General features: G+C 52.0%; 1 protein-coding gene across 3 annotated transcripts in view; it reads left to right on the top strand.

Annotated features, from left to right (window-relative positions):
• The window catches only part of CLEC16A (C-type lectin domain containing 16A), a 41,007-nt gene extending 25,377 nt beyond the window's left edge, over nucleotides 1–15,630 (top strand). The window contains exons 19-24 of one of the 3 annotated variants that reach the window (XM_058157686.1): nucleotides 506–657; nucleotides 1,529–1,733; nucleotides 2,058–2,222; nucleotides 8,877–9,020; nucleotides 11,930–12,046; nucleotides 14,584–15,630. In XM_058157686.1, coding sequence (XP_058013669.1) covers nucleotides 506–657; nucleotides 1,529–1,733; nucleotides 2,058–2,222; nucleotides 8,877–9,020; nucleotides 11,930–12,046; nucleotides 14,584–14,906 — 1,106 coding nt within the window. In that variant the 3' untranslated portion in view covers nucleotides 14,907–15,630. Of the gene's footprint in view, nucleotides 1–505; nucleotides 658–1,528; nucleotides 1,734–2,057; nucleotides 2,223–8,876; nucleotides 9,021–11,925; nucleotides 12,047–14,583 lie in introns of all 3 variants that reach the window. The other 2 variants (XM_058157688.1, XM_058157687.1) reach the window with 2 other exon arrangements.
• The last annotated feature ends 7,752 nt before the right edge of the window (nucleotides 15,631–23,382 follow it).

Here is a 23,382-nt window from a genome sequence, read left to right on the forward strand (position 1 = left end):
GTCCATTTGAGATCTTGCGATATGGTAGAACCTAGAAATTTAAAGGTTTCTACTGTTGATACTGTGTTGTCTAGTATTGTGAGAGGTGGAAGTATGGAAGGGTTTCTCCTGAAGTCTACCACCATTTCTACGGTTTTGAGTGTGTTCAGTTCCAGATTGTTTTGGTTGCACCACAAGGCTAGTCGTTCGACCTCTCGTCTATATGCGGATTCGTCATTGTCTCGAATGAGACCGATCACTATTGTGTCATCTGCGAACTTCAGTAGCTTAACAGATGGGTCATTGGAGATGCAGTCATTGGTATACAGAGAGAAGAGAAGTGGGGAGAGCACACAGCCTTGGGGGGATAAAGGCCCCAAGGGAAAAGGGATAAAAAGCACCAGCTAAAGGGGTGAACCTCCCAGTAAACGTATTTGGAAAGAATGTGATTCAAGAGTTCTCCTTCAGGATAACCCACTGGATTACCTCGGTAATGGCTCTCTTTCCTGCTCTTCTTCTTCTTCAGATAACAGTGATTTGATTGCCTGCACCGTGATTACCAAGGACAGTGGTCAGGTCCAGAGGTTTCTAGCGGTGGATATTTACCAGATGAGTTTGGTGGAGCCAGATGTTGGGCGCTTAGGCTGGGGAGTCGTTAAATTTGCTGGCCTTCTCCAGGTGAGCATAAAACCTGACATATGCTTCAGCACAAATGACAGCACAGGTGTCTGCAGGTCCTGGCAAGCGGAGCCTTCAGCCACTTTATAGCAAAGCCTTCCTTGGCCACTGGTGGTGAGCAACTCCCCCCCTCTACCCCCCAAGTGGAGAGGGACCAGTCTCCCACCCAGAAAAGCCACTGAACTCTTAGGGGCTTCCCAAAGGTGAAGGTGCTGAAATTCCTCCTGAGTTTTTCAGATGAGAGGCATCTGGGATGTTTTCAGAGCGGGGATTTGTGGCCGTTTTCTTTTTCACCCTGTTCCTCTCTAAGCCTGGTGGCTTCCCTTTTTCTGGTTGAATGCACCTGAGCAGCTGCTGCTGTGCACAGTTTCCTGCAAGTGGAGACTTGCCAATGTTTGTTTGTGGCTAACCAGCTTCCAGTTTATTGACTTTAAAGCAACAGGAATAACCAGCACCATATTTGGGGTTCATCATGCCGTAATTGACTGGGTCCACATGACATGGGGAGTCAGTTCAGCGACAGATCTAGCAGCTGCCTTGGCAGAATCCCTGGAGCTCAATTTGTATTCATCACAGTTGCTTAGTGTCTTATGCAAATTCAGCCCCTTTTGTTAGCAAACCTGTTCTGGGTGTTGTGTTCTTCAAGCAGAAGAAGCTAGGCTAGCGCGTTACGTGAATGCCATCGGTATGAGGCCTCTGAGCCTCACGGCCCCTTGCTTAGCTTTCTCCGTTCATAGGAAGAGAAAAGAAAGAGGGGCTGGTTTGGCTGCAGTGAGAAAGACTAACTCTGCCTCTGCCTCGTCTTTTACAAAGGTAGCTCGGTTCTCAGCTCCAGTCTTTGCTGACCCCTTTCCTTCCTTGCCCCTTGCAGGACATGCAGGTGACAGGAGTGGAAGATGACAGCCGGGCCCTGAATATTGTCATACACAAGCCGGCTTCCAGCCCGCATTCAAAACCCTTCCCCATCCTTCAGGCCACCTTCGTTTTTTCGGATCACATCCGTTGCATCATTGCGAAGCAGCGCCTGGCCAAGGGAAGGATCCAGGCTCGGCGGATGAAAATGCAAAGAATTGCAGGTACCGGCCTGGTCCCCTTGTTGCTCTCGGGGTCCCATTGGGCTTCTTCACCTCTTGCAAATTGGGCAGGCCGGCCTGCTTTCTCCCAAGCAAGTCAGAAGCCGTTCTTTCTTCTTGCTTTCCTATTCTGGGCTAGTCTTGGAAGAGCCATTGTGGGATCACAGTCCCAGGTCATAGTAAATCAGCCAAGAAGGAGCATTTATCTGCGGAGGGGAGAGAGCTTAAGGCCTTTCACGTGAGGGACCTGGCATCCCTGCATGCTCCTGCAGTCTCGGCTTTCTTAGTTTCTTAGCCAAAATGTAACATGTGTCTCCTTGAACCCAGCGCTTCTGGACCTGCCCATCCAGCCAGCCAATGAAGTGATGGGCTTCGGACACAGCTCAGCTGCCACATCACACCTGCCATTCCGGTTTTATGAGCAAGCCCGACGGAGCAGCTGTGACCCAACTGTGCAGCGCTCAGTGTTTGCCTCGGTCGACAAAGTCCCAGGTAAGCTCCCTCCTCCCTTCACCTCCCTCCTCCCCCGGGTGCATCTTAGGTAAGATGCCACAGTGAGGTTACGGCATTGTGGCAGAGGAAGGCGTGACCCGGTATTCTTTGGCAAATGAATTTCTCTTTCTGCGATAAAATTCGTATTATTTTTAGAGCCAACTTCATTTAAAAATCTTCCTTTGCCACCCCATAGCAAGAATGCTGTCAGGGTGACATGTAAGAAAGTTCAGAATCCAAAAACATAATAAATGAAATGAGTTAAAAATGCAAAAATAAAAAGGTGTAACCATTTTTAAAAAGTAATTAAAACTTGATGGTGCTGTTTACATACAAACCAAAAGAAACTCTGTTTGAGGAACTCTGTTGGACCTTGGGAGGGGGGATGCACTTGAGGCCTTATAGCAACCTGGCATCTCTCCAGCAAGATTTTTTAAATGCTCCAGGTACGTGCTAATGTTGCCTTGTTGTTTCTCTAAAAAAGTTTTTGCCCAAGTCTGCTTGTGATGGAGCCTAGATGGGAGAGGCTTAAAGGTGTATGAGAACAGCCTCCACAGGAAGAAGCCCGTGGGTGGCAGCTGTTGCATTTAGATTATTGAATACCCTTTGTTTCCATCATTTCTGGTTCTGTTTTATTTATATGTAGCATTTAAACCTAGTGCTTCTATTTGCAGTTGGCTGTGTTGTGTTTGTTATGTCTCTGGTCTGTGAATTCCATAGAAGGAGTCTCCTAAAATGCTCTGCTTTTGTCGATCAGAATATATTAAACTCAAAAATTATTTAAAATCTTCAACTTAATAAAGCTAGGAAACTTTGCTGTTTAAATCATGGATTTAAATCAAATTTAAATCATGGATTTAAATCAAATCCTCTTGTCATCTATGTTTACTGCCTAAGAAAACTTACTGCTCATGTGAATCCTGAATATTTTAAAATTGAATTTTTATAAGCATTCATTCTTATAAGGTAGGCGTGATTCTCTTTCTTAGACTGTGTGATTGTGAAAAAAGATCATGTTAGAAAGTGATATTTTAAAAAATGAAACGACCCAAATTGATAGATCAAAGCAAAACCTTGATAGTTCCAGAGTATATTAAATCCATTTCTTTTGATATTGCCTAGAGAAACCTAAAAAACTCTTTAGCAGTGCACTCCGGCTAGGAAATCCAGCCCAGAAAATGAGCCAGGAGGGAAGGGCTTCAGGCAGAGCCCGCGTGAAACTCAGGTGGCAGCCCAGTCAGTGCTTGGGAAATGGCAGGAGGCCTCCAGATGCAGGGGGGCTGCAGTTCCAGTGTTGTCTGCCTCAACCACGTCTTGAGTTGGAGGCCGGGACAAACACAGCTGCTGCTTGTTTGTGGGCAAGAGTCCGGTCATTGCACAAGGGACGGGAATTACGTCAATTGTGTCACATGGTGCAGAGGTCACGATTGGAAGGAGACGCTCGCACCTGCGATGAATCTGGCATTCTTAGGCACCAGGTCAGCTTTGGAGTTCAGCTGAACCATGGTCTATTTCAGAGGATCTTCTGCTTTGGCTCCGTCAAGGGCTGTGGTGAAAAGAAAAGGCACACATTTGGGGGCTTCAGCCGGTCCCTTTGGTGCTTTCATCAAGACTGGTGCCTTCCCTAGACCTCCCGATTCAGTGGGTTCCTGAGTGGGGCTGGGGGCAAGGGCCATCATCCCAGGTGGGCCACTTGCAGCTTCCTGGGCTCTGAACAAAGGTGATCGGCAGTATGAGCAAGCGAAGGATGTTGTTTTGTGAAGATGGGGCGAGGGGGGTCTGCTCCCCTTGGCTTCCCTTTCATTGGGATTCCCCCATCCAGGAGGCATTCGGCAGAACCAACGGCATCCATAGAAATCTGCTTCTGGTGTCTGGTTGGTGTGTTTTGGCTGAGAGGCCCAAGAGAAGAGTTTGCCCACCAGGGTCGTGTGTCTTCTTGGCAGCCGTCAATACTATAGCTCAGTTCAGACCTCGCAGTTTTCATCCCAGCACCATCAGAAAAGGGGATGTGGGGATCCCATCCCTTGTGCTCCCTGCTTGTCCAGCACCGAGAAGGCTGTCAAGCCATTGCCTCCCGCGGCTTCTGAACTGGAAAAGCCCACTGGACCTGCTCCCCGCAGGAGAATGCAGCCATCCAGGATTTCCTGGGCTAGGGAGCCTTCTGGGTGAGCCTTTCCAAAGCAGCCTGGCACCTCAGGGTCAGAAGCCTCCCTTCATCGCCCTTCAGCAGCCCTGGTTCACTCGAGGCTGTGGTGAGGCATCCCGGCACTGCCCGGCACCACTTTGGCCCCAGACGGAGCAAGTGTGGTTAAAGAATCGTCCTGGGCAGACTCATTACCTGAGAGCCACTCTCTTTTGCAAGCAGGGGCACAGAGGAAGAGACTCCTCAGAAGGGACCCCGCTCCTCATCGCTGCCACCGCCGCCACCACTTCCAGTTCCTTTGCTTGAGGAAGCGCTAGGCGAGAGAAGCCGCTGTTGTGGATGGAGGCTGCCAATAGGAAGAGAAATAATCAGGCTTACATGGACTGGGGGGAAAGGATGCACAGAAGCTTGGAACACTAAAAACAGCTGAGAATCTGTACCAAGTCTGGCCTTCAGTGGTTGGGAGGGAGGGGAGGGGACCCAAAATGTGATTTGAGTGGCCCAGTGGTCCCAGTGCCGATGGAGGGCTGAGGAGGCTGTGGACAGGGACTCCGCCTGTCCAGCTGGCCTAGGGCAGGATTGGCAAGTTGCAAAAGCTGAAGGTGAAGCTCAGAGGCCTTTGGGGCCTTGGTGTCAATCCTTTGGGCCTCAACCCAGAACCGTGTCCTTTGACCTTTCATAAGGGCTGTTTTTCTCCCAGTTCTGTTTTTGAAATCTTTTTAGCTGGAAGACTGACACCACATTAGGGTAGCCAGGTTTACAGCAATGCAGCAGAGCATTTCGAAGAAGAAAAAGAAGAAGAAGAAGAAGAAGAAGAAGAAGAAGAAGAAGAAGAAGAAGAAGAAGAAGAAGAAGAAGAAGAAGCCGCCTTGTTTAGATGAACAAGTGGCTGTGATTAGCTTTTCTTTCCCCTTTAACAAACAGGAACGGCCTCTTTGCACTGGCAGCAGAACAGATGTGTCCTTCCATAGAAGCTATAAATGACATAATCCATTTGATAGGTTTGTGAGAACAGGCTGTGTGCTAATTGGCCGCCTGATAGCCAAATGAGCCTTTCTGAAGAAGAAAGAGGGATAAGGTGTCTGATAGCTCAGAGTGAGATAAGCTCAGGTCCTGTTTCTTAATTTGCATTGCAAGGCAGGGGATTTCACAACATTCTGTTTTACGGAGCTGGGTGACAGTCAGTGAGCCTGTGGGCTCGTTTCCCATCAACCCTGGGAAAGAGTCACGAACCAGTAGGCCAGCATTGGGCCATCCTGCCTTTTCCTTGAAAGCCCGTGTCATAGGCCGTCCCCAGGGCTGTGGGGAAAGTTTAGGGCTGTGGGATTTTGCAACCATGTTTGGAAGGCTGCTGTGATGCAAAGCCATCACAATGCCCCTCATCCACATGCGAGCGGAGCCGGGTGTTCCCGTGGTTTTCCCTGGAGAGCAGGGTGTTTGGGTGTCTTCTTTTTCCTCTGAGCTGTCGTCACCTGTTTCACAGTAGCGCTTAGGGCAGATTATCATGTCATCTTTGTTGCTTGGAATCGCCACAATTCATGTAGAGCACAAGAAAAGGTGGGGTTTGGGAGGGGCCCCGCGTCTCTTAAGACTCTCCATGCAAGCACTGATTTTCTCCGGTGTTAAAGTGGGGGTGGGGGATGTTCTATTTCAAGTTCAGCCACCAGATTGCTGAAGCAAACTAGTCCCTGGAGGAGAGCGATCGCTTGATTCAGAGGAATATAAAGGCGGGTCATGGCCCATTTTCAGACAATGGTTTTTGGAGAGGCCTGATCCCCTTAACTTTCCCTGTCAATTTCCTTTCAGTGCTCTCCTCATTTTTTAAAAATAAAACATTATTTCTGAAGTCAAATATCACAGTGTTGGGTTCCTTCCACACTTTCTGAAAATAGCCACTGTTTTCAATAAATGTACTAGACCTTCAGCCCCTCTGAAGTCCTTTGGCTTTAAATTATCTCAAGGAGATGAGAAGTGATGCGTCTGAAAAGATTTGCCTTAAGAAAATAATTTTGTCACCTGACTTTTCATGACCCGGTAATCCAGATTTGTCTTCTCACAGTCTACTAGTAATAATAAATATCAACCATTTCCCCACATTGCTTAACATTTTTTGAAAACACACACTTTCTGAACTTTCTATCCTTGAGATTTTATTGACTTCCAGCTCTTGACTGAAATTTCTGTTCCTAGAAATGGGCCTTCTGATGCAATGATTTTCTTGAGGTGGGGGGACAGAAGACTTTCTTTTGCAAATGCCTTCATTCCACTGGTGCTATGAACAGCTGGTTTTTAGGCCATGAAGTCTTCCCAAGGTCTACTGAAAAAACAGGTTTACTGACTTCTGTGAAGCTGCGGTTTTCAAAAGTATTCTATTTTCTGGCAGACATGGGTGCTATTTCCTGTTGCTGATTTTGTTAAAAAGAATCTTTTTCATAGATTTCTTATCTCTTCAGTTGAAAGTGACAAGCTAAACATGATCACATTCTCAAAATTCTGCCATGCATTCAGATCGCTGGGGATTCAGCCGGAGATCTGGTGCCAAGAGGAGGCTGGGCCTTGCCAAGCAAGCCTGCTCCCTTCTCCTCTCCTAGTTCCTGTCAGGTACCATCCTCTGGTGCATTTAACATGGGATTTCAAGGAGCTCAGCCTGGTTCCATTCAGCATTTGGCACAAGGCAAATTGTTAGGAGCAGGACAGGACATTTGATAAGTAAGCTCTGCACCTTGGAGTCCCTGTAAACAGGGCAACTGGAGGAAGTTGGAGGTGAGTCACCCATGCAGATTAAACCCTGTACTAAGAGTGGAGCTCCCCCACTAGGTCCCAGCCTTCCCCTTACAAAGAAGTTCTGTAAATGTTCCTTTGAGCGGAATAGCCTTGGGCAATCAAGGAATATCATGGTCTCTTCCCTCTTTCCCCCCCACCCCCACCCCTTTCCAGAAAAATCTGCCAATCAATGTATGGCTAGTCCCTGGAGTCTCTGGTCTCCACAGTTAGCAGCAGTTCCTTTGGAGAACAATCTTAAAGAGACACCCCACCCCACCCCCACCCCGTGTTAGCTGTTGATGTAAATGAATATGCCATGCTGTTTGGAGGCGGATTTGATGTGTGAGAATGATAGAGAGGGGTGGGGGGCTCAGGCAGAGATCCAGGGGAAGGTTGGAGGTGCGATGTAGGCAGTTTCTGAGCTTGGAGCCATGTTTCTCCACCTAGGCCCTTTTAAGAGGTGTGGACTTCAACTCCTAGAATTCCAGAGCCAGCATGTGCAGCTGCTCTCAAGCGGCCTCGGAGGAGGGAACATCGGACCTGGGAGGAGGGCGAGGGGTCTGTAGGCGAGCCCCCAGCCGGTTTTGCCCAACAGGCCCATCTCAGCCTTTCTGCAGCCAGTTAGCTTTTTATAGCCTTGTCCTCATTTTTAGAACTGGGTTTAGAGTCACAAGAGCTAGGAACTATTTTTAAATACAAGTTGATCTTCTTGGGAACCCGAATCCAACATCTGGTGGGGATTTTTGTTTGTTTTGAATTGGTGGCACTTCCCCAGAATGGTGGTTGGAGGCAGTTTGTCATTGGCAGAGACGGTGGGAGAAAGAGAGAGAGACACGGAAGGCTCTCAACATGAGAGTTAGGATGATTTATGTCTTTACCATCATTTGTTCCGTCTTCAAAGCACCCAGAGACCTGTTCCTTAGGAGCTGCTCCTCTGGGCTCAGCACCTCTTTGGTTTTGTTATTGTGTACCGTACCTTGTTTGTGTTTTAAAATGTTGCCAAGCTGGGGAAACAAGCAGACTTTGGTCTATGGTGCCCCAAGCGATTGGTCCATCGGGGCCCATCAGATTGTCAAGTGGATGCTCAGATGCCTGGCTCAATCCTGGCCTTTTGTAGTGGCCCGTCTTGCAGTTGGACGGCTAACGTGGAAGGAACGAGCTGCTCTTCTTCGCCCAGGGTGGGGAACCTCTCCTCTGCTTGGGAGGGAGCAACTGGTCCTCTTCTTGTGGGGTTTCTGAATGGCCAGAGGAGTGGTGCAAGCAGCGTTAGGTCCTGGGCCGTCTTCGGCCTGGTTTGCAGGGAAACGTGGATAGGGCTCCATTGGGGAAAGGAGGCTTCCCTTGCATCTCTGAGAGCCTCCTTCCTCCAGAAGCAGAGAGTTTTCTGGAGAAGCTACAGAAAGTTCATTCCGTGACCTCATAGGAGGCTTGGAACACAGAGGATGTTGGGCAGGCCGTGCTCAGCCTCCAGCAGGGGCTTTTTGTTGCCCGAGTGGGGAGGGCAGCAATTCTTGGCACTTGCCCGGGGAGAAGGGCGGGATGTAAACAGAATGAGGCCCCTGTCAATCATATGTCAGAGTCCTTGCTGGCGGCACTTGCATCTCTCCAGAAGCAGCAAAAGGAATGGAACCTCGGAGTTGCCCGGCACCTCCCAATGTTGCCCTCCTCTCCCCCCTGCAGTGTCTCTTTCGATCATGAAGGCACCAGCATTTATTGTGTGTGAATTCTGCTTCCCTCTTCTCTTGCAGGTTTTGCCGTAGCCCAGTGTCTCGACCAGCCCAACCCTTCCTCCTCTTCCTCGCCATCCCCGTCCTCCAGCAGGAGCACCGGGTGCTGCGACTCGGCCGTGGCCAGCTCCGCATCCACCCCCTCTGTGGCACAGAGCCCATCAGGTACCCGCGCCTGGCTTTCTAGCGCAAGGCAACCGGGGGCCCGAGCAGGCAGATCATAAACTCGGTCTGAACTTCACTTGAGGTTTTAATGAAGCTGTTCAGTTGTACAAATACCGTCATTCATTAAGCAACTGTTCTGGAAAACATAACACATTTAAAGAGATCTGCCAAGTAATTCTTCCTTAGAAACACTTCTCTGCAAGTTGGACAGATTAACTGGTTACGTGACCGAAAGCCACACAGCTTTGGATCCCTGGGCCATTCATAGGCTGGCCCTCCCCAGTGCTGGGTTAACAGGAGGTGTCATCCTGAGCTACATAAAGGAATGTGGCCCCAAGCTTTCCCTCAATCTGTGCCCTGCGTCCTGTGGGCTCCGAGGAGACCCAGGCTGATGTGTGGATGCCACTGTTCATCTCCCACCTTCTTTGGCAGAAATGTGGAGGCCAAGTTTATCCTAAGGATTAATATGGCTGCAGGATTGCCATAAGTATTTTTAAAAAGCTTTCAAAATAATTCATGTATATTTCTTTTTTCCCACTTTTTGGTACACGTGTTTTTGAGGCCAGGTTCTTAATTTTTGTGTAGATATATTCCAGGCTGTAGCTGCAGGAGGAAGAGTGAAAATAACATTTCAGAATTGTGTCCTTCAGAGACAAAGCAGTGGGGCCACCTGGAGATTGGTTTCAGGCTAGGGACAGGGGGAGAACCTGCAGGCCGAGCTTCATGTCAGAATCCCTCTTGCAAAACTCAGATTTAGATACCTAGCAAAATCCGTGTGTCCCAGCCTCATTATCCAGGCCTTCCTGAGTCATGCCTAGAAGTGGTAAATTGCTTTAAACCCTCCCTAAAAGTATTCTAAGGAACCCCTCCATATTTACTTCCTCTCTGTCTTAGAGACCTTAAACCTGGCTCTCAAACAGAAATTCGGGTTGGGGGGGGGAGGTCTTCTAAAATCAAATGCTTGCCCATGGATGCCTGTCACATGCGAGTCATTTCTCTGTAGCAGTGTTTCTCAACCATGGCAACTTGAACGCCCAGAATTCACCAGCCAACATATGCTTTGCTGGGGAATTCTGGGAGTTGAAGTCCACCCATCTTCGAGTTGCCACAGTTGAGGAAGGCCGCTCTGTAGCCCTTCCCAGGAAAGGCAGAGTCTCCCTTTTGGTGTCCGCATGGAGCGAGCTCCGTCAGAGGGAGGCTTTTCCAGCTGACAGATGGGATGGTATTAAAAGGCAGAAGCTTTTACCAGACTCCTTTCCACGGGGAGGCTCTGTTCTCTGCCCTGCTTTAGCCAAATTGCCGGTCTTTCGCTTCTGCCCACCTGTAACTCGGCTTTTGGACCCCACAGGGCACCAAAATGGGGGTGCCAGACACAGCCAAAATGCAGGGCTGGGGGGATGCGCTTCCGAGTAGCAAGCCCTTCCTAAAAATGATGAGAAATGCTTTAATGATTGCAAACCCTCCTTAGGTGCCTTCAGGTAAAGAGATTAGAAATGAGAAATGTGTAGTCTATTCAGAGGAGTAAGCTGATAATGAGGCAACTCCCAAGATGCTGGCAGACTTCCAGGGTGGCTTTTTCTCTTGTTGGTTTTCAATCAAAGGATTTTGCTCTGGCTACACCCTGAGTATCCTTCAGGGAAAGTTCTTAATAGCCCCTAGAAGCTTGTAAGAGGAAGCTTTCCTTCGGGCACCCAGGAAAGTCCCTTCAGTTTATGAAGAGATCATTTGCTGCAAGGCTCAGGAGGGGATTTTAGTGCTTTCACTTGGATCAAAGTCCTTCGCTTTCACCAAGGTGGCCATTGGAAAGAATTGCTGTAAAGTCCCCGGTGCTGTTTCCATTTTTACAAAAAGGTGAAACAAAGAGAAAAAAGATTGCCGAGGTGGCTCCACCGGGGGTTGAGTCTCCGCCTCGCTCTCCCCCACTGGCCTTTCCTGCCCGAGGATAGGTGGCACCAGGCCGGACGGCTTTGTGCGCTGCCCAGGCTGTGGGGAAGCAAAGTCCACCTGCAAGGTCAGCTGGTTGCAGCAGCTTTCCCAGTCAAGGCCTCAGGACAATCCCATTATGGAATGGATTGGGTGGCCTGAGGACGCCTGCTTAACTAACACCCCCCCACACACACACACACAAGCATTTATGGCCAGCCATCCTTGGAAATGCCTATGGTTACAAGCTGAGAGATGGCGGTGAGGTGGCGGTCTCTGGTCTTCATCCCCAGGCCCACTTGGGGCTGTCCAGAGAGCTAGTCCAGCTGGGTTGTGGAACCACACTGGAGTTGTCGAGAGTTCTGGCGAGCTTGGCCTACTGAAACCAGGCAGAGCGGATGCTGGTGCGAGCTCCCTGTGGGCAACAGCTTTGGGAGGAGCTTTGGGCCTCACAAAACAGGAGGAGGAGGAGGCAGCATCAGCACATTCCCTCTCTCCTTTTCCTCTCTTGCCTGTCGGCTCACCACCACCACCACCACCCATAACTTTCCAGGCCGTTTAGCATGCTAAATTCCGTGTTTGTCCTATCCTTTTTTTTTATCTCGCTTCCTGTGTCGTCTTTTGGTTTAAATAAATGAAGTCCTGCATTTAGCTTTGTATTCCAGGTTTAGGATTTCAGGCCTGCCAAGTGAAAGGATCAATTTCTCCACCATATAATTTATTGGGGTTGTGAAACAAGGGCACCGTTGCCGAATCTCTGAAAAAGCTTATTTGCTTCCTTTGTAAGTGGGGAGGTTGGTCTTGTCTTGGGGCCCCATCCTCAAGGCAGCGGCTGCTGCGCCACGGAGGCCTCTGCCTCGGTGGTGTTGTGTTGTTGTCACTCTAACGTGTGCTGCTTCCTGTTTCCTTCCTCCTGTCGTTCCCCCCTCCCCGCTCCAGTTGTGGAAGGCTTCCTATGATATCTCCCTGTGCTTCCCTCTAGTAAGGCCGGTCAGGAAAGGACGCCGCAGAGTGCTTAGTCTTTCAGAGGCTGACAGTCACGGTGGACACTGGGTTTAGGCCATCCAGCAGCCGTGGCCCCCGTCCTGGCAAAGCCGTTTCAGGCAGGTGTCTTCGTGGATGTGTTTTTGTGCACGCGTCTCTCATGCCCGAATCCTCTGCTAATCGGGCGGTCCCTTCCTCCTCCCGCCCCGAAATGCCTTCCTCCCCTTCTCTCCCCGCCCCGCCTTCCTTGAAAGAACGGCAGCTTTCCCTTTCTGGGCAGAGAAGGTCTCTGTGGGGGGCAGGGGGGGTGCCTGGTAAGATCTGGCAAAGCCACGGGAGGAACTGGCACCTGGGTCACATCCAAGGAGCCCGTGGAAACAGGCCTCTCTTCCTGCCACAACCTCAGGAGCTGCTTGGAGGTAAACTCAGCGGAACCTGAAAACTTCAAACGTGGCTTCATTGAAGCCACCGGTTTTGTTTGTATGAGAGGAAGCTTCCTTTGGTTTGTAAGTTCCAACTTGGGCGCTGGTCGTGTTTTCCTTCTGCAATGTGTTGGCTACTTGGTTTTATTTGCATTCTGCTTTCAGCCCATCTTTTAATTTTGAAATCCCAATTTTCTTTACCCCTTTTAGAGGGCGAATCCATGGGGAGGGCCCCCTGCCAAAACACCTCCCCCCCCTCAGCTGATGAAACGCTCCCCAGCTTCCGGCCAGGGGCTGTGCAGGGGGCTTCCCTGACCTGCTGAAAGAGCAGCTCTTCCGGAGACATTCTTCCCAGCAAGAAAAATATTCTCTGCAGATGAGTGGCAGAAAAAGCCGGGTCTTCCCTCTTGCCACGCCTGGCCTTAACTCTCATGAACTGCTCCTGGGCTCATTAATGTGTTTGGGTGCCGAGAGGCGACTGGCCTGGCTAAAAGTGAGGTGTCGGGCCAAGCCATTCAGCCAATTTCTCAGCCTGGTGCCTAGATGAGGGTCTTTGGCCTTGCTCTAGCTTCATTGAGCCGGTCTCCCGAGGGCCTGACCCAGTGACGTTGAGCTGCCCAACCCCCAGCCCACCGTGTTCCTGGTACCTGAATCTCTGGCTGGGCAGCTGTGGCCGTGGAGCCCCCAGAAAGGCCCAGGCCTCGTGGGATCTTGGTCCTTGATCTTTTCCTGGTGATATGTTGTGGCAGTTGGAAGGGCCGGTGTTAATTTACGGGGAAGGCTTTGTAAGTCAATTCCATCGATCAACCGATCCGTCCTCCTGGTGTGACGAAACCGAGGTTGCCTTTGTTGATAAGTAAAAGGCCCGGTCCCTGGCAGGAGGGATCACAGCAGCAGCAAAGCCAACCCGTCCGGACAGCGGCTGACCTTGGGCACCTTGGCAGGGGAAGCCCCCGGGAGGCACAGAGATCTGGGCTCGGACCGGGAGCAGCCTTCCCCGGAATTTCAGTGCACTTCCTACCCGCCACCCCCAGCTGGACATGGGCAAAGGCCTGACCTGGTGGGGGTGGCCTCCAGGTCCCAGCAGCTCAGCCTTCTGGGCTCCCCTTCACCTCAGCAAGGATTCCAGAAGGCCTTCCCCATCTTCTGAGGCCGGGCATCATTCCCAGCTGGACCACTCGCTTCCCTCCATCCATCCATCCCTCCCTCGCTAGGCAGAGCAGAGCAGGTGCTCCCAAGCCGTGCGCTGCTCCCTTCCTCATCCAGAAGCCTCTGCCTGGAGCGTCTGCTCTACTTGCAGGGAGAGGAGAGGAGAGGAGGGGTGGCACAGGTCCTCTCCTCCTCCTCCTCAAGGAACTTTGGGTTATAACGGAGGGTCCTTTTCCTCTCTGCCCCTCTTCCTGGGTTGGGAGCCTCTTAGAAACGGTTAGGCTTCCCAGGAGTTGCCTTCTCCTGATTTTTTTTCTCCTGATTTGACCCCTTTCCCGTTTGAAGTTTTTGGTTTGCCAGAGCAGAACTCCGCCTGCCCTGGGGCAGGGGGGTGGCACAGCCTGCCTTCTCAGTGGGAGGGGTCTGTGGGTTCCCTCCCTGCCAATCAAGGGTCCTGCTGAGCATGTGGGGTTCTTTGGGGAAGGGATCGGTGTGGCTGAGGCCCCCCACCTCCGGGCAAGGTTAGATCCAGAAAGAAGCCCTGGCCCAGAGCACTGCTCTTCTTTTCCTAACGAATAGAGCCCTAAATTAAATTAAATTAAAAGATGTATTTCAGACACCCGCACCGTGGGCACTGGTGCACAGGCAGCAATGCAGTAAGACCTCAATGTTAAAGTCGGACTGTTAAATGCCGCGGGGGGGGGGAGAGGCATCTTCATGTCACCTGAGCTGGAGGTGGGGATCAGGACCATTAATGGTCACTTTGTTAGTTAGGCAAAGTTCAAACTTTCTTAGGAAGCATCAAGGAAGGAAAAAAGAGGACGGCTCCAAGATTAAAGAAAGCTTTAAATGAAGGGAGAAACCTGTGAGATGGGAAAGAGAAGGGCAGAATACGCTGGGTTAGCAAACATTTATCCCTGGGTTAGCAAACATTTATCCATGTTTATCCAATCTAGGGCTGGCCTAGATTGCCTAAGTGTGCCAGGCAGACTCTCCAGGGTGTTGGGCAAGGGAAGCGAATCCAGGTCGCCTGGCCGCCTTCCCTCCGAGCGTGACGGGCACTGCCCTTTTCTCCTCTTCCACAGACGACTCGGTCGCGCTGGAGCAGTCTCTGCCCTCCTCCTCATCCGGTTACCTGTCAGCAGCCGATCGCTCGTTGCCGCCAGTTTTGAAGCCTGGCAAGAACCATTCAAGGAGTGAAGTGGAGACGGCTACCTGGTCACCCAGCCTGATTCCTGCCCCGCAGCCGACCATCTCCTTGATCTCCAAGGACAGCACGGACAGCCTGAGCATCGAGTCGCTGACCCTGGTGCCCCCTGTGGCTGCGGACAGGATCCTTGCCGTGGGCACTGCCCAGTCCCTGCCCGCAGAGTCAGAGGCCTTCACAGAGCCCAAGCAGCAGTCCTAGCCATTGCTCAGGCGAGGGTCGGAGGGCGAATCGGGCCTTGCCCAGGGGACCCATTGCGGGAGGCCTCCTGCTTATCTCCCCAGTTCTCTGAAATAATAAATCAGCGTTTCTTTCAGGGAGAAGTCCTAAGAGGCAGCTGTGGGATGCTGCCTGTGGGGCCCACTTGAAGGGGGAAGGAGGAGCTGTGGGTTTTTCCTTGGTGGCTGGTTCTGTCCCACCTGCTGCCAACAGAAAGTCCCCTGCAGCAAAGCTCCGATGCCGGCTCCTTAGGGATGGACCTTCACCAAACGCTCTCTGCTTTGGCCAGGAAAGGCCTCTCAAGGACCTGAATTCATGGGTTTCCCCCATGAATGCCCCTGCAAACACACACACACACACACCCCTTGAGCAGAACTCTTCTGGTCTAGCAGCCTTTCGCAATTTCATTTTTCTTGGTTTCTTTCCTTTGATTAGAGGGCATGTGGGAATCCTCGCTGAGCTGGCCACTTGTACTCCTAGCACCCTCAAATTTAATATTCCACTTGTGTGTATCTCCTGTGAAATAATTTTAACTTGAAGTTGTACGCACACATCTGTTATGGGTGGGGATTTACAAATACAGAATTTGGATTATTATTTTTTTTGCATACATCTGAAGGGCTGCTTAGGTGAACACACGGAGGTATGTCGTCAAGAGTTTTGTGTAAAGGATTTCAGAGGAATGTAAAATATTTTAGCTTACTGATCCTATCCTTCATTTCATTTTTCTTAGCCGGGTGGGGGGGGGGGAGAGATAGAGGGGAGGGTGAATAGAATTTCAGCCACAGCTAATTCAAATTAACTCCCCCAAAGAATGTAGGTGGCAGTTAAGAAGCCTGTGTTCCTTGGAACCCTGACATTAGGGGGGGAAATTCGGATGACTTTCTCTCCTGGCTCCTGAAACAGAAAAATGGCATTTCTTGAGGGATCTTTTGGCTTCTGCCCCATTATTGTCACGTGGTGGAGCTGGAAAAGTTGGGGAGGGGCTTCCCTCTCATTGCCCACCAATCCCCCCACTCACCGCTGCTGGGTGTTCCCTTTCCAAATGCCCAGGAGGGGGTCACCTCCCTGCTTCCCTTTCAGGGCTACAAGGCTCAGACCTGTGGGCCCCGCCCCCAACCTCGCAGACCGCTCCTTGGAAGCCGCTAATGGGACCAGGCATTTGCTGCCCACCCACCCCCCTGCCTCAGTCGCCTGGAGCTTCTTGGGAGTTGCAGTATTTGGGTGGCCTCATTGTGCAGCTGCTGCGTTTTTCCTCTCTAGAAAAGCTCACGGACTTTATTCTTCTTGGGGGGGGGTGCAGCTGTTTCAGTCCCAGGAAGAAGAGGAGGGGGGTTATTTCTCTCTTCCCTTGATGTGGGCTGTGGGGGAGCCACGGCTGGGTTTGCCTGGGAGTCTGCAGCTGGCAGAGGGGTTGAGCAAATGATGGGGCGTTTCCCCCCCCCCCAGCCATTGGCCCGCCCTGTAATGACTCCCTGTAATCCCCCCCATCCAAATTAGCTGGGGACCCACTTCCCCAATCCTGGCTGATTTCTTACTGGCTGTGATTCATCCTTTGTTGAATCAGTTTCCTTTCCAATGCGGATACAAAAGATGTTACCTTTGTCCTCCATTATCTCTCTCTGACTTCTTTTTAAACAATTAGTCCTTTTTTTTATCCCTACTAGTCAAACTGCCCAGGTTGACTTGTCTGTGACTGCTGATTTCCCAGGAAAGCAGCTGATCGTGTTGAGACAGCGGCCGAAAAAAATTCCTGGGAAATCAGCAGCTTCACAGAAACACACAGCAAACTTTGGGGGGGTGGGGGGTGGAGTGTTGCTGTGTTTTCAGGAAGGCTCCCCCCTCCCTCCACATTCTGTGTTGGAGGTGCCCAGCAGCAGACAAAAAGGGAGGCTCAAGGGGGCTGGACGTTAGCTGAGCCGGAGGTCTCTGGCTCTCAACCTGGCCCAGCCTTTTGGGTGGGCTAATGGTGTTGGGGCTGGGCCTGTTGGGAATTGTAGTCCAGCCCTCCAAGTGAGGAAGGGTTTTCGTGGCATGACGTGGCAACTTGCATTTGTGTGAAATCACCACAATAGTCTGAGTCATGGCTGAAATCTGGCCCCTGTCCTGGTCCCAGCTGAGTCAGAATCCGGGAACGTCACGAAGGATCCCACCTTTGGCCCAGAAGAGGCTTGGGCCAGTGGGGGTGGGGGCAGCTTCAGAATCCAGGTGTGCCCCACCCAAAGTGACTGTCTAAATTCCGCTGTGGCCAGTGGATGGGGAGCCAGGCCAAGGCCAAATGCCGCCCAAATGGCCACCCAGGGGCAGAAGTTTCTCAGCAGGCTCCTCATGAGTGGGAGGGTTTGTTTTGCAGAAGGCGTAACCCCCCCTCCAAACAAGCCAGCCCAAAGCCCCCCCCCCAATCCCTAGATCTTTCCTTCACTAACTTCCCAGTCCCATCATGAGTGAATGACAATGAAGAGAAACCAAGAGGTAGGTGCTGCTCAGCAGAGTTCCTCTTGCAAGCCTCCTGGAGGAAACGGCTTCTTGGTTCCCCATGAGTAAACTGAGGCGCACATGGCCCTCGGGGCTGGCTTGCTAAGGCAGAGATTGGCTTCCGGGACCCCCAAGAACTGGCCCTCTCCTGGCGTGGCCCTTCCCGTCTCCCTTTCCTGCCAGGCCCCCTGCAGTGGCCTGCTTTCTCGGCTTCTTTCTCCTGGCCTGTCTTGTCTTGAGAAGGATGCTGGCTCTGCCCCACACGCTGGGTGAGCCGAGTGCCTGGGCGCCAGAAGCCCTCTGAGGTTAGCTCTTGGCCGACCAGAGTGAGCAGCTGGAGGGCAGCCGCTCCGCTTTCCTGGGGCTCTCCAGGTGGGTAGCATCCCAGAGCCCATCGTCCCCGGCCAGGGAGGCCTGGCCTAAGGTTGCCTGGGTGAATTTTACCGCCTGAGCCCCAAGTGTGGGAGCTCCACTATTTTATTTGTGCATTGCCTTTCGTAGTGGAACCCAAGGGGAGGCGATGCTGGGTTCCCTGCCGGGGTTCTTCCAAGCGGATGGGCCTCACCTTCTCCTCTTGTGCCCCTTCCCAGCAGCCAGGGCTGCCAAGCACGGAAAGTCCTGTTCCCAAACGCCACGTTCTTTACTTGCTCTGACAGTATCTACGCACAGCAATTTTATGGCCCTCCCACAAGAGGGACGTTGAAGGCACAAGTCCAAATAAGGCCATGGAGAAATCCCAGCTCTCTCTGGCGGGCAGGGAAGCCGCAGAAGAGCCGGCAAAAATGGTCCCACCAGCTGGACAGGAGCCTTTTGTGGAAGGAGCAGGCCTGGGGGGAGTTTGGGTGTCCCCACTCCCAAAAGGAGCCACAGACTGCCACCTCCCACGGTTCCCCTCTTCCAGAAAGCGGCTTCCCTGCGTGGCTCCCCAGGAAGAGGCACCCACTTGATTGAGCCAAGAGCCAAGCTGGCTAAAGGAGATGGGGGGGCTGTAGGTAGGTAGAAAGCTTTCCTTGCTGCCCCCAAAGTCCTGAGGGGACCGGGAATAGCCGGGATGCTGGATCCTCTAGGCCCCAAGTTCCAGGGAGAATGCAGAAACCCTGGCAACTCCTCTAAGGTGCACCCAACATGGCTCCTTGGTGAGAAGTTCTGTGCAGGGCAGGGACCTCCAATGATGCCCCTCCTCAGCAGGGCTTAGAAAAGGCCCAAGGGGATATTTTTTTATTTTTTTTATTTATTTATTTATCAAATAAATAATATGTGGGTGGGAGACACATTTGCACAGGAGGAAGCTGGGGGGGGTGTCTCTTTCAGAGCGTTTCTTTGCGGAGGTTCAGCTGGCACAACAACCAGACTGAGTTGACTGTTTGGGAGAGAATTGGGCTGGTTGAGGGCAACACAACCTGAACTTGCCTGAACTAAAGATCAAAGTCCTCAGAACCTGGTTCAAAGAGGGCAAAGTCATACCAGGGATCATAAAGGATCTGACTGGCATCAGGGCTGCCATCCTGCCCTGCCCTGCCCTGCCCTGCCCTTGTTTCGTGCTGCCTCTCACCTGGCTGGAAATGTGGGTCGCTTCACTGGGGTGTTCGCCAGCCCTCCTTGTCCCGTGCAGCGGTTTGAATGGCCAGGAAAGCGGGAAGAATTCTTCAGTTCTCTGGCAGAAGATCACATACGTTTGTTCGGCCATTGTCTGTGCTGAGAACTCATAATGATGTCTGCCGGCTCAGAGCAGGCCCAGCTGGGCACAACCTGTGCCGTGAAGGGTCCTGAGTCAGGCCTGCCAGGACTCCTGGTCTCCTCCTGCCACCTGCATGCAGGTTTTTGGGACCCACCTCAAGCTTCCTTGTCAGCCCAAAGTTTGCTCTCCCAGCCCCCCTGGGCTTCTGACCCTGGGCTTCTGACCAGGGCTTAGAGCTGGAGAGAGGCCTGGTTCAGATCAAATGGCAGAGTTTCTGTTTCTTTCACTTTCCCCTTGTCAAGGCTGCCTGCTTTGGGATAGGGCCTCCTCCTCCTCCTCCGGGCCTTTGCAAAGCCCTGATTGTTCAGAAGGTCCCTGGGCAGAGGGAGCAGGATCTTCACACAGCCTTGACCTTGAACTGCAAACCTTCCAGCATTCAGACAGTTTAACCAGGCACTCATTTTGATACCTTTTATTAGGACTCTGCAGTTTCATTTGTACAGAAACTTCCATTAAAGTAAAGGTCTCTTCACTAGAGTTAAGGGAGAAATCAATCTGAATTAAATTAAACATAGCTAATTCCACTTTTTTGAACCAACAGCAAAGCTCAATTAGAAGTTAAAACTTGCTTCTCCAAGTTTTGTTCTGTTCCCGAAAACCACACTTTGCATCTGTAAAATGGTTTGCATGAAGCCTGTACACTTGACAAGACTGAAAACAAAAATGCCTGATGAAAAAGTGCATTTGATGTATACACACATTTTGGGGTGGAATTTTTTCTGAAAAACCGAAGCAAAGCTGATGAAATGGCCCCGATTAGACACTGAGAAAAACCCAGCAAGCTAAGATCTGTCTTTTCTTGCCCCTGACTCAAGCAACGTGGAATGCCAGCAAGGAGGGGCACCCTACGACAAACCTAACCGTGGTGCCCAGGGCATTTCCTTATGGTGTATTTTCCCTGCTCCTGCCTGGGTCATTGGGACTCTCGTCCTGGCCTTCCTGCAGAAGGGGGAGGAAGATGCCAGGCACAGGCAGAGAGGCTGGGGTTTGGGGCAGTGTGAATTCAGTTATCAGAAGGAGCCCCTGAATGGAGGCTGCCAGCAAGGCGCTGCCTGCGAAACACTTGTTGGGCAACGTTTGTGTGAACACAGCCTGCAGCTCTTTTGTGTGATTTTCTTTTCTGCTTAATTATTCCCCCAGCTTCTCTGGAAGCTGCACTCTTTCTGGGTAAGAAGCACATTCTGGCCCAAGGCCAGACACACCCCAATGGCCGTGTGCCAAGCTGGGCTGGCCCTGTTTCATCTGAACGGCTTTTCTTGGGCAACGGAGAAGGTGCTGCCAGGAGGAAGGAAGGGGCCGGTGATGGCCATCCGCTTCTGCACGGGGGTCCAGGCGGGCTCTGCATGCTGCATCCAAGCAACATCTGAACCCTCACGGAGGCTGAGGGGTGTGTGTGTGTGCTGGGCTTCTTTATGTGGATTGCTAAGCAGGCATGGGGCCTGGCACACACTCCAGGAAGCCCCAGGTTCCCTGGTCTTGTGCACCTTCCTTAGGACAGGAAGGCAAGAGGTGAGCTAAGAGAAGTCAATACAGATCCAGCAGTGGGTTTGGTCTCCCGATGCTGCCAATAATAATAAAAATAAAGCTTGGAACAGCTCACATCCTGCGATGAGACCTTTAGTATAATTAGACATCTGCCTATCTCAGGACAGACTCGAGAGGTAGACAAAAATGCCCAATGCAGGCTAAACATCTGGCTGACTGGGCAACCAGCCATAATAATAAGCCTTTCATCAGACTCTCAAAAGTTTCAGGGGGGTTGGGTGCCCGTGCCCCCCCCAGTCCCCCCCCCCCGCAAAGAGAGTCTGTGAGGGGCTGCTGCAAACACTCCAAGGCAGGGGTGAAATGCTACCGGTTTGGACTGGTTCGGCTGAACCGGTAGCAATGGCAGCGCGAGGCTCCGCCCACGTTATTACTTCCTGGTTTTAACTAGGAAGTAACCTGTTTTTTACCTTCTGCGCATGCACAGAGGGTCCACGCGCACATGTGACGTGCACTTCTGAACCCGTAGGGAAGGTAAGTAGATTTCATCCCTGCTCCAAGGGTGTCCCTGGCAGGGCTGTTTCTCAGATTCTGAGTGCTCCTTTTTTATACTTTAAAAATGTGTTTTTTGGAAGCATTTGCTGCTGAAAAGGATCCAGGTTCAGTTTCCCCAGAAGAGCCTGACAAAATCATTTCCATCAAAGACCTTTAAAAATTTGTTTAAACTGTTTCCTCTGGGCACTGACTGCTGTCAAATTCAAAGGAGAGAGAAGAAGGAGACCTTTCCTCCATCGCTCCCCACAACCTCTCCAGCCGGCTGCTTTGGCTCCCAAAGCTCCCAAGGGGGGAGGAATTTGAACTCAGTTCCTGATGGAGATGCTGGATGGGGGAGGGCTGTAGGCCAGGGGCTGAATGTGTGGTGGGGCAGGGGTGACCTCCATGGGGACCCTTCTCTCTTGGGCGAAGGGGGTAGAGGCCCCGCTGGACACAGGGCTGAAGCTGCTGTACCCTTTGCCAGGCAGTGAACAGAGCTTGGAAAGGGCACCGATCGGCCTCCTCTGTGTCCGGAAGACACATTGGTAAGCAGCTTGTGTGGAAGTCAAAGCCATTTTTCCGAGCCCCGTGATGCAGAAAGGCCGCCTGAGGTCAGCTGGCAGCAGTTTGCTTATTCAGAGTCAGGCAGCTGCCTCCGTCTCTCTTCTGCCTCCTTTCTTAGGACGTGGCTGTTTCAAAAAACAATGTGAAAAAAGTGAGCTTCACTACATAGATGGAAAGGAGCCTAATGCAGGTGTTGTGGCTAAGCGTACCTCACAGGCACTCCTTCGTCAGCCCACAATTAGGACAGAGTCTCACAACTTCTGCAGTTCAGGTGTGCAGCCTCAGCTTCCAGAATCCCCAGCCAGCCTGCAGTTCATAGTGCCAGTTACCAGCTGACAAAGCCATGGTGGCTACCAGATGGGGTTACTACCCTCACGTCACTCTGCCCATTCACTGAGGTCATCTGGGGCCAGTCCCTTGGCCCCCGTGGCCCCCGTGGCTTTATGGCCTCCTTACAGATGACGGTCCCAGGACCAGAGAGCCAACATTTTCCTATGATTGCTTAATGCGCCGACTTGCCAAACATTCCCACTTCATAGACAGACAACTGAGACTGGCAGGAGAGAGCTGCTCCTCCGGCTGCATTCTAGATGCAGGGCAGAGGAAGCGTCCAAGCAGCTGGGCCTCGAGTGCTGCAGGTGAAACCTCCAGGAGCCTCTGGGAAAGGCGGGGGGGAGGCAGGGTCCTGCTCCCCATGACAAGGGCAGGGCCGGATGGGAATGGATCTCCTGCTGGCTGCCTAAAGCCACCCACTGGGCTCAGCTCACAGGCCTTGCTGAGCTGGCACGGCTGGGAGGATGCTCAGACCGTCTGGAGCCGAAGCAGCAGCAGAGCCGGGATGAGCCGGGATCTTGCGCCAGCTTCTCCTTCTGGCCTCGGGCTCACAAAAGCCACGGAGGAAGAGTTCAATCTGCTGGCTCTCCTCTCTGCCTCCGCAGCCTGGTAGGCTCCCAAGAGAGTCTTCTTTGGCAGTGGAGGAAACCCCTCTCTCTCCCCCCACCAGCTTCTCTTTCCCTTCCCTGCTGAAATTGTGGCAGCAAGAGTGAAGTGTCACTTGAAGACATTGTGGCCACGGCTGCTACCTGGGGCTGTTGTGCTGTTTGCAGAGCCTTGCCCTGGCTGACAGCCCTCCTGGCTCATGATCTGAGTTCCTGGAAAACAGAGGAAGGCAGAGCCCTGTGAGGCAGCCAAGGGAAGCGAGCTCCATTTATCCTGGCAAGACCATTGTCCTTCTGTCTTGCCTCATCCTCCGCAGGCTGCCTAGCAGGAGAGAAAGGGGTGCCGGGAGTGTCCGGTCTGCATCCAGCTGAGCTTCCTGCTCCCAACCTCTCCCCTGGGGCTGCCTGGGTCCCTTTGGGGCTGCTAAGGGCAGCCTCTCCAGCTCCCTGCTGTCTGGTGATTTGGATCTGGGTTAGGACAGTCCTGGCTTGTGCAAGGAAAGCTGCCAGCAGGGAGACTCTGCCAAGCAAAGCAGGAGCGGAAGGAACCAACTGCTTGCTGGACTGAAGCAAGGGGAAGGTCTGCGGGGCTCCCCAACGAGACCGAGAGAGAGCAGGACTGGTTGCAACCTCTTGCCTAGTAAGATGCCAAGAGGTCCTCAGCTGTAGGAGGCCACACTGGCCCGGGCACCAGGGCCATGGCAGGGAGCAGCCGAGACCTAAGAGC

Source organism: Ahaetulla prasina, chromosome 14 (genome assembly GCF_028640845.1).
Source record: "Ahaetulla prasina isolate Xishuangbanna chromosome 14, ASM2864084v1, whole genome shotgun sequence".
Taxonomy (NCBI): domain Eukaryota; kingdom Metazoa; phylum Chordata; class Lepidosauria; order Squamata; family Colubridae; genus Ahaetulla; species Ahaetulla prasina.